Source organism: Helicoverpa armigera, chromosome 1, assembly GCF_030705265.1.
Source record: "Helicoverpa armigera isolate CAAS_96S chromosome 1, ASM3070526v1, whole genome shotgun sequence".
Classification (NCBI taxonomy): Eukaryota; Metazoa; Arthropoda; class Insecta; order Lepidoptera; family Noctuidae; genus Helicoverpa; species Helicoverpa armigera.
The window spans coordinates 6458782-6469688 of record NC_087120.1 but is presented as its reverse complement, the minus strand read 5'-3'; the positions used below and the strand labels follow the sequence as shown (position 1 = coordinate 6469688).

The window sequence follows — 10907 nt, the reverse complement described above, 5'->3', positions numbered from 1 at the left end:
TTGATGAAGAAATTGTCTGTCAGACATGTTTTTGATTTCTGAGTTTTTATACACAGTAATTTCTTTGATATGCATAGGTACACACTTTGAGGATTACCTGAGTCGGTGTCATGCAGTGCATCGAACCTTTTAAGGTTTGAAAAATTAAGTTTACTTGAAAACTCCAAGTCACGGCTTGAGACTGAAGAAATATAAGTTCTATAAAATTAAAATATAACTACAATATTTATGACTTTTATTATGTAACACCGTACAGGCAATAAAAACTTAAATAAAAAAATTAATAAATAGATAGATATCGTTGTATGTTAATCCTAACTTTTTGTCTTTACGTATAAATGATACAGAATTTGTGGATTAAAATACTTGGGGTGGATTGAAAAGTTCTCGGCCTCGTAGGGGAAGGTAGTCACCATTTGTACACTTTTTAGATTTTATATTTAAATTGTATTGTATGATCAATGGCCGAATTTATCTAGTTTATGTACATTAGTGTAACAATTATATTATAATTTATTACAAAAAAAAAAACTAAACTTTTATGTCAAACTGTTAAAGAGTTATAGTTATTTTTTACGATAAGAGATTTGTACGAACTGACCCCACGTATGGGGTACTTTCATACGCGTGGGATAGATTCATACAGGGCAATTAAGAAGCATTTAAAAATCGTTATTTTTTATTAATTATTATAAAACAAAAATATTTTTTATAAAAGTTCAGCATTATGCCAGACAGCTAATGCCTGACGCTGGTTTTCAACTGGACCTATGAGGATTATATTGCAAGTGTCAATAGCTGAAAGTCGTAAGCATGAGTTTTGCTGCAATCGTTTATGCTTATTGCATCTGATCGGTACCATTCTTCTGCCTGTACACTGGCGGCAAAACCATACTTTTGATAACTGTCATTTTTGACAGTGGACAGTAATTTTACTCTCGGAAGATGCTGGGATGGAATGTATTTTTTCACTTAATTAATGCTTTGATAGGGAGAAAACAAACAGTGCATTCAACTTGGAGATAGTAACACAATATAATAAAAAAAATATGTTTGTTAATTTTCTTGCTCAGGCCATGAACTTATCAATCCCCCTCGTATCTTCGGAAGCTTGTAAAGTACCTACCTTATCGCAATTATTCTTATCTCGTAATTAATTATTATGAATGTTCTTCACCGAAGAGTTAAATTATGCACCTCAGCAAGAGCATAGAGCACCCAAAACATACACTTGCGATCAAAAAAATCGGACCACCCCGTATGCTTACCTTCAGAATGGAATATAAAAATATCTAGATGAAACATACAAAACTAATAATTTCATTTGAGTATATGTTTCATGAATTTTATTTGTACACAGTCGATACTTCATTAAACTAAATGTTGTTGATGATATTGCCTTGCCTCGTTTACACGAAATCCGGCATTTCTGTTTTTTAAGAACGCAATCTCAGTTGCATTGCATTGTGTCAAAAGCTTATCAATTTATTGGAGGCTAGCGTACGGGGTGGACCGATTTTTTTGCACGCAATTGTATTTAGACCTAATCATTTTACCTTATTATTTATAGTAGTAGATTTCCTTACAGCTATATAAGTGTCCATAACTATCACTTCACTTATCACAAGTGTTCACTTATCCCATATACTGCTAAGCGGGATATACACCTAGGACAAAATAAAATAACGTTATAAGATAGGTGCATACGGTGTTCTGACATGGCGCATTAGAATTCAGTTGTAGTTGCAGGGCAGCACAGCGAGCTAGCTCACAATCTCATTAGTATTTATGTAATCAAACCATCTTTTTAAATAGCAAATAGTTTTTAAACTAGAAGGCATTAAGAAAAGGTAGCTTTTGCTTACAAGCATTTTTCGAACTTAATATTATTATTTTCCAGCTACTACCGTGGTTTCATCCACATTACCGTAACCTATAGGGACCAGCTCCAGCTTATATGTACTGATACGCAAGCTTCTTTAAAGTTACATCCAAACAAGTTCAGTAGTTTTTGAGTAATGAGAAACAAACATCCACACATCTTTCGAAAGTGCCTACAATATTATTTCCCACAAATTCCATGCAATGTGCTGCGATCGTTTAACTATTGCTAGAATTGTAAAATCCAATTATTGCACGCACGAGTGTATTGCCTTGAAGTAAGTAATGAAAATTCTAGATTGTACAAAATAAATTGTACATACCTGCGCTTTTTTTAATGGCAGACACTCTCAATCATTTGCTTCAGCTTAAGTTATGCAAACCTTCGCAATGCATGTACAGTTACTTAAATTAACGTTAGGAAAATGAAACAAATCAGATATCATTTCAATTAAAAAATATATTCTGTATTTCAGGTACAAATATCAGGTACACTCGTCATAGCACAGCGTATAATATTCTCTAGAATCTTATCTAATATAAAAAATTGTCTCAGTCGAATTTTCCTTAAGGCTCTAGACTAGACAGACGGACTGCAATCCAACTGCAAATTTGCAGTTCGGATGCAGATTAAATGCAGTTGACACGACTGCAACAGAACTGCAAACCGCAAACCAACCGCGCAGTCCGGTTGCAGTTGGGATGCAGTCTACGTGCAGTCGTGTTTCTGAAGTTGATCTGCAGTTCTATTGCAGTAATGTCAACTGCATTCCTGCCCTTGAACTGCAAATTGCAGTCGGATTGCAGTCGAAATGCAGTCCGTCTGTCTAGAGCCTTAAAGAGGAAAGTAAATCGTTACAAACTACTTAAACTAATAACGTCGCCTTTCAGCAGTTGTCACTATGGCCCTTAAACGGCATATAAGGCTAAAAATCTTCGGTATAATAATATTGTCAGGCAACAAAAAATCATAGTTTGTACCGATATTTGGTAAGTTGTTTGACTACAAATGCCCACCCACGACAGACATATTTTAGGACAGACAATCGGAGCGATAGTAGGACTAGCTAGGATTTCCTGACCGCCGTTTTGTAGGACGTTGACGTTGCACTACATAAAATCAGTCACCGATTAATCGGTCGTGGGCGGGCAGCACAATAAGAATTTCAAGATGACGCAGCGTAGAATAGTGTTAACTAAGGAATAGCTTCCAAATATTGTTAATATAATAACCATCGCAAAGGCAGATATTGCAGAGTCACTTAACATTTTAAAATGCACATTATATCACAACAAGCCTAATCAGACTTTCTTTGTCTCAGGTTTATGAGATACCAACAAAATATATCATATATCACAGTTAATATCAACATTTTAATTTGAGACTAGCTGATCCCGGAAATTTCGTATCGTTCAAACCTTCCCTGGACCTCTACAAACATTTTAAAACCAAAATAAGCCAAATCGGTCCAGCCATTCCGGAGTTTTAGTGAGACTAACGAACAGCAATTCATTTTTATATATAAGACTAGCTGATCCCGCGAATTTCGTATCGTTCAAACCTTCCCTGGACCTCTACAAACATTTTAAAACCAAAATAATGCAAATCGGTCCTGCCATTCCGGAGTTTTAGTGAGACTAACGAACAGCAATTCATTTTTATATATAAGATTATTTGAGATGACTATTTTTTAATAACTCTGTACAGTTCATTTTGTAAACGGGATAACTTATCGGTAATTTACGTCTATCATAAATTCCTTATCATTATAAAATCACAATTTTCACAATACTTATTTCAGTAAATAATACATAAGCAGTAGCAGTAATAATTCGCAAATAGCATAAGTTTTCTTACAAACTAGTAAATCAGTCTCATTATTTTCGTTACTCATCGTAATTAAACATTGTCACATTAATTACATGGTTCATAAAAAATAATATTTTTAGCGTAGGAAAAATCCTTTATCTAAGATATTATTATCGTGACCAGTAAATGTAATCTTAAAACGGTACATTCTTAGTCAATACACGGAAGGATGCCGGCAAAACCATTAAAAACAATGTCATTCGATGGGCTCATCTCATTTTTTAAACCCAAAATCATTATTCTCGTTGCTACTTTGGCCTCTTCAAGTTTTGCCGGCAAGTCAACAACATTACAAAAATTAATTCATAAGAGTGTAAAAAATACTAATCATAATAGTGTAAAATTACTAATCATAATAGTGTAAAAATTAATCATTAAGATCAGCATGAGATCATAAGTTCATATATAAAAATTCGCATTTGGAGCTTCGTCATCAGTGGCAGTACACATACCTCGTCAGATTTATTGGAATGGGGGATAGTGATGCGGCTGAGGAGGGTATCTGCCCATAACATACGGATTATAATGTTGTGCGCTTTGCACGGGCGGTGCCGTCGCCGAGGTGGAGGGCCGCGAAGGTGCTGGAGTTACACCCACTCGAATGGGAGAGTTCGGGTACGTCTGCTGAACGTTCGGTACATCTGCAAGGCATTCAAACTGTAAGCGTGAGCCTCGTCGACACGACAAGGCTGTCAGGGTGACATCTGCTTGACTCACGGTTCGAGGGTGTCGGGTACGGCTGCGGATAGTAGCCGCGAGTGGGTGGCGGCGGGACGGCCGCTTGGTAAGGCACATAGGCGGGCGCGGCGCGGACCGCCGGGGGATGCGGCGCGGCGGAGGGAGGCGGCGCCGCACTCGGCGGGAGCGGCGCCGGCGCGGGGTGCGTCACGCCGGACGCGTGCGGCGGCGTCGACTGATGAGCCGCGCCGCCCGCCGACACGCTGGGGTACGTCCGCACCGCCACACTCGTCGTGCTCGGGTATCTGCTGGCACTCGGGACGCCCGCTGGGGCCGCAGCCTCCCCTTTGTGCCCGTTCACGAAATGGTTGAACCCGTTCGGTGCGCTGTTGTTTACGTTACTAGTGCTCGGTCTACTCCGATCTGCCGCTGCTGTATCTTTTGCGCGAGATTCGTTTGCTTGAGTTTTTTCCGTATTCAGCGCGTTAGCTGAAAAGTAATTATTTCCATGAATTCACTGGTACTAAGAAATATGTACATGCACGCGTTGGGAAATGCAGCTCTGTCTACTTACATTTCCGAATAACTTCCAAAACGGCTTGTAGTACTTCCGTAGATGAATGAGTGACAGGATTGGACCTCCTGGTCAGTGCAGTCAGGGAGTGCAACAGCGACTCTTCCACTCCTGTAGTAGGTGCAGGCGCCTGAACAATATGAAAACAGAAACGTTTTATTCATGCAAGTTATCTACAGTTTTTGTCATCGATATAGTGACGATATTCAATACTTACGGGCTCCACCACGTTTCTTTGGTTACTGAACACGTAATCCATCAGCTGAAGTAGGAACTGTTTCGGCACGGTAGATGTACCCTGCACATTATAATGTCATTTTCAGCCAGTTTCTTCATCAAAAGTTAAAGCCAAAGTAAAAGTCAAAGTAATGTCTAAAGTAAAGGTAACGGTCAAATTCAGTTTTTCTATTAGATTTGCTGTCACTTTAGCCTTGAAAAAACGAATTTGACCGTTACTTTTACTTTAGACATTACTTTAACTTTAACTTTTGATGAAGAAACTGGCCGTTAGTTACGTAACTACTAACTAACTTAGTTGTGATAATTGCAAGTGTAATTGCAGCTTAACCAGACTTACAGAAACGAACGATGCAGCTTGGCTGAACTGGGAAAGTGGATCCTGAGCTTGCGCCTGTTGAGACGACCCCTGAGGTAACACAACACACGCACATTAATAATACGAAGTCATACTGTAGCAAACATTAACCCCTGGCGAAATATAAATCTGCATTACCTCTATATAATCATCCAATATGCGAAACAATTCCGGACTGACCATTGACTTCAAAAACAAACGCTCATTTTCAAGTTCTTCCAGAGACTTTTCACACCTATATGTTTGATATTCCCTCTCGCACTCCAACTTTTGCATTTCCTGTCGGTACAGCTCGATCCTAAAGGTAAGATTTAAACTATGTTAATGCAACTCTAGTCCATAAAATAAAATAAATAATAGCGTGTAGCAGCTAGTTTCTAATACTGCATAAGCCTACCTCCATCGTAACGTATAGCCGTTTATGTATATATTACCGCACGGCATAGCGCTCAAACCGACGACCACGATAACACGATACCATCAATCCAAGAACCGTTATGGCAATGTGTAGATAAATTATCGTCGCTGTGCAGGCTCATCCGATGTGTGATAATGATACTTTCCTATTCCATTGATTCCAACTAATGAAAACTATACGTACTTGACATTGTCAGTTCAAAATATACATTGTTGTATCCAAACGCTTGTTTGTTATTTTGGTGAACTTTCCGATAGGTTGTTAAATCGCACAGCATTTTCTTCGACTACGAACCGAGAATATGAGTATTTCTTTCAAATTCATTAGTTATTATCTATTAGGCAGAATTCAAGTAAACATGACAGTCTAACTTTATGAGGCGGATGTGTCCGTATATTTAAAATTTTGCATGGATAATGCAAGCAAGAATATGAACATTATTACATATTGAATACTAAAAATTCGCTTCACGAAATCTTTAACTCGGAATTAGAACACGCTTCGCTTAATGACACTCGCCGATTCATGATCACTTATATTTCGTCATGTTCGATAATGTAAAATTCCCGTAACACAGCATACAATATTGAACTCAAATATGTTTGAAATAATATCATGCGTACAAATATGGAGAAGAATCTTATTATTCCAAACCTGAGTTCCCGCTGGATACAGTTTTCGCAGATGCTGTCAACTACATTGGAGCACTCCGCTTTCCTCGCTTTGCTTGGCCCGGCTGAGAACAAAATAAATACGCGCCAAGCAAATAACATTAGCTATCCTAAATATATTATTTATGTTAAATGCGTCCAAGAAATATACATTCTGAAGCAGTAACGCACCGGTGTTTTTATGTTTTATTATAAACCAAGGATCACGCAAGTAAACAAAGATACAAGATATGATTGATAAAAGATTGCACTTAGATTAAAGCTTTTATAATAGACCAACCAAGCCAGCTGTGCCGATGACCAAAGGGGAACTAAAGTTTGACATTTATTATTCCGACCGGATCGACTCTTTTAAACATTCAAAATAATATACAAATTATAGCACAACAATTTCTATCAAAAAAAAAAATTATATATCCTAATTTTTAAACGTAATATAATAGTTTGAAGTTAATAAACGATTATATTGTTTTGTATATTTCGATGCAGGGCTCTGAGATGAAGCCAACACGTGATCATGATGAAGTCCTCCTAGCCGATTATCGGCTGTTCTCATATAAGGAGTTCAGCCAACTGCGCAGGACATGTTACAGAGTTACCGGTCCCGAGAATCGAACCCGAGATCTCGTGCTCAGCAGCCGCGCTTGCGACAGCTAGACCAACAAGCCAACACGTACAAATAACACATTTGACTTTTATATTCTGTCCAAGTTATACTGTTTGCCAAGTTACAACAGGCGGCTTGGTGGGTCTATAAGTGCTTTTCCTTTAGCTCTACTGTCTGTGTCACCAACCTATTTTCAGTCTAGAAAAACTTTAGTCACCCTTGGTTTAGAACCCATTCGAATGCTGGTAATGTAACAATTGAGCTGATTCTGAACCAACGACATAATTTTATTCATTGTTGTGAACTAGTGACTCGGCAAAGTGCAACTCTTCGTTTGCACTGAGTGCAGAGTCCACAATTATGTTCTTTAGTTTAAGAGGAATAAACACCTGAGGATGCAAGTATATATAGATAATAACATTTCAGTTCAGTTGGGACCACGTTCAGTGGTGTGAGCTGTCGCTTCTTAAAGCGATGGAGCTCAGTATCGGATCCAGATCGGTGACATCTAACCAACTTGTGCAAATACATATAAAGACTCGCATTATCAGAAAGAAAGACAATTTAGCCAAATATCCTTGCTACGCCAAGGGTTCAGAATCAAATAGAAAATCATACATATGCAAACTTTAGTAGAATGCACTTTAAAAGTGTGTTTTAGGTTAGTACTTAGGTAGACAATTACGCAAAGTTACAATTTAAAATGCACTGTGTTCAGAATGTAACAAATTATTAGCCAACAAAATATAAGTATAATGTGGAAAAGCCAAATAGCATTCAATTATTACTTTCTTGTTAATTTTTTGTGGCATGTTGACACTTTTGTTGACTAATAACTACATAGTCAACACAAGAACTGTGCGATATCGGCATCCGTATAGCTTAGCATCTTGTTTCTGAGACTTTATCAAACTTTCAATAAAAATACTTTCGCATATTCTGTGACATTCGTGTACCAACAAAATCGCACTATTCTAGTGTTAACTAAAAATTCGAAAAAGTTAACTGTGTTTCGCCACTATGTGGTTAATATAAGCAATTATTACAAGGTCGACGTTTGTATCTAGACATCTTGATAGAATGCATAAGTTATTGGTCAAGTTCAAGAACATTAAGTTAATTTTATAAAACAAATAGTCTCATCTCATTTTCATCAGTGTTGATTTATCAAATTCACAAAGTATTGCAAGCTAGACTTATCCCATGGTTTCACCCGTGCCCCGGTGGTACTTATTCCCATAGACTGACAAGATATAGCTCTTGTTACTCAGATAACATAGCTTCCCAATAGTGATTAGTTCCCAGTAGGTTCCCGTATTCAATGCAAACAAACAATCAAATTGTTCCTCTTTATTTTATTTGAATAATACATTCAAAAAGTACAGATGCATTTCAAACAAGTTTGCTATTTATAATTTACTTGCAAACCATTCATATGTAGATCTGACGTTACACAAAAAGCCTAAGCATTTTAAGAAAATATGAAAGAGAAATTACAGGTTACAGAAAAACAGACTCCTTTAAGTAATTCCACAATATTTTGTGCTAATATTCGCGAATGCTAAGATTATTCATTTTTAATTTATTAATAATATACTTTATTTCGGAAACTATCTTTATCTTTGCTTTTCGCCGAGCATTCATTCATTTGTGTTATTCAAAAACGACTGCCTAGTTTCTTTACTGAAATAATGTAGCCAAGACATTTACCCTCTGCAGGCTCGGCAGCACGCTTCAATGCACCGGTTTTGTTTGGAGCTATGTTTGTTGGCAGTGGAGGAGGAGGTCTACTTGCATCAAACCTGAAATGTAACAGACCAATATAGCAGACTCTGCAAAAATATATTTATTCCTTACCATACGTTGTTGTTGACAACCACTTACATGGCAGGTAGAGGTGGTGGTGGCTGTGTTGCAGAAAACAAAGCGGTTGTGTGGAAGGGAGGTGGAGCTGAAAATAATAACAGTATCAATTATAAACACTAGAATGCACTTTCATTACAACAAAATAGGCATAATATTGTGAATATGTTATTTATAGTAGTGCTTCATATTGAAATACCTGAAAATATGGGTGGAGTCATGCGAACAGGCGCAGCGGTAGCAGTGGGCGGCGGCGGTGGAGGTGGCGGCGCCAGTAACGGCGGCAGCGGTGCTGGGGGTGGAGGCGGCGGCGCCGCGACTGCCGGCGGCGGCGGAGGCGCCGCTGAGCTCGGTGGAGGCGGCGGCGGCGGAGGAGGTGGTGGCGGTGCTTGCACCATGTACTCGCTCATATACATGTTTGTGGGGGCGGAAGACATCGCTGCATATCTTTCAGCCAATACTCTTGGTAACTGCCCTGTAGTCAGAAAAAGGTTCTCCTCCTCTCTGGAAGTATGCAAATACGTACAATCTGGCCTCATACACCCTGTCCTGTTCTGGTAATCGTGACAGAACTTTAGGATTTCTTTCATGTATTCCACATCTAATTCATGGCGGAATCTACATTGAGCTCCTTTGTTGCAAATACCCCAGACGAAGTTGCGGCATCTCTTGTTTTGTGGATCCGTCGACGAGGCATTTCTAAGCCGTGGGTCTGTTGGAGCTACTGATGGTGCCGACTGTTGCGGCAAAGGCGGCTGACGGCCATTTTGCTCATTGTTGTTACTCATGAACTGGAATGAAATGCAAATAGAGATAATATACCTATTTTAACCCATATATGACTAAACACGAAAGCAATGGGTAAACTTACCGCAGCAAACTATGTTCACTGTCAACTTGGTATTCAAATCAAGCCAAACAGGTTATTGTCGTTCAAAACACCACGACTTCCAGCAGTTATATCAAATCTCCCGTTTACGCTATCTTACCCAGGCGTTATTAACATTGTTTAATACGTACGCTCGCCGCCTCCAATGTTATAAAACTAATTCTTTACTCAGCGCACCCCCGACACCCTCAATAAAGGGCAAAACTTTCCATAGCCTTCCACAGACACAACCCCCTTTGATCTTGTCAACTTATCAAACAGACAATCACAGTCACAGCCAGCTTGGCACAGATTAGATGAAAATATGCAAAGTTACTCTATGGTCCCGAAAAATATACAGATAATTAATCTGAGAATGACTCGCAGACACATAGATGTAATATAATAAACAAGATTGCGCACGCTCAAAATATATATTTACGAAAATGAACTCTATTCCAACACAATAAGGTACTAAATTTGTTGCATAATACACAGAGGCAAATCCGAGCCGAGAGGGATAGTTAGAACGGAGCCCGTTTGTCTCTTTCTAACACCTTGCCAGCATAAAAAAAGTGTTGTGATCAACAGTTTTGTCTTCCCAAAAAAACAATTGAATCATATATATTTTTATCTTATTTAAACAATTGTAAGTCAACAAATTAATAAAAATCGCATTAATTTATTATACGAATAAATTATTTATATAAATTATTATTCTTAAAACATAAACAACATAAATTTTTATTTTGTTTTGTTTTTTTTTTTTCTAGCGGTAACCCTGAACATTCTTGGCGCGTAATCAGCATTTAAAATTTTGTTTATATTTTTTGTTTTAAATCAATTTAAACTATTTAAATGGTGAAAAAGTGTTGCGTTTAT

The 10907-nt window shown here is 38.0% G+C and overlaps 1 protein-coding gene across 2 annotated transcripts; it reads right to left on the bottom strand.

Annotated features, from left to right (window-relative positions):
* Nucleotides 1–218: 218 nt before the first annotated feature.
* On the bottom strand, nt 219–10356 carry LOC126054277 (protein enabled homolog). 2 transcript variants are annotated; one of them, XM_049839166.2, is made up of 12 exons: nt 10178–10356; nt 9357–9948; nt 9179–9245; nt 9005–9096; nt 6671–6752; nt 5737–5896; nt 5581–5649; nt 5221–5301; nt 5004–5133; nt 4469–4918; nt 4204–4392; nt 219–1667 (listed from the first exon to the last, which is right to left on the bottom strand). In XM_049839166.2, exons 2-11 carry the CDS (start codon nt 9943–9945, stop codon nt 4214–4216), a joined length of 1899 nt encoding a protein of 632 aa, XP_049695123.2. In that variant the 5' UTR covers nt 9946–9948; nt 10178–10356; the 3' UTR covers nt 219–1667; nt 4204–4213. The 2 variants fall into 2 exon arrangements, with proteins under 2 accessions (XP_049695123.2, XP_049695120.2); XM_049839163.2 differs by having other exon boundaries at nt 10029–10352.
* Between the last annotated feature and the right edge of the window lie 551 nt (nt 10357–10907).

Excerpts from the sequence above, each read along its gene's own strand:
- LOC126054277 (XM_049839166.2), bottom strand. The coding sequence starts at position 9,945 with ATGAGTAACAACAATGAGCAAAATGGCCGTCAGCCGCCTTTGCCGCAA. Across the intron at positions 9,097-9,178 it reads CCACCACCTCTACCTGCCAT|GTTTGATGCAAGTAGACCTC; the intron begins GTAAGTGGTTGT and ends GTTACATTTCAG. Across the intron at positions 5,650-5,736 it reads TATTGGATGATTATATAGAG|GGGTCGTCTCAACAGGCGCA; the intron begins GTAATGCAGATT and ends GTGTTACCTCAG.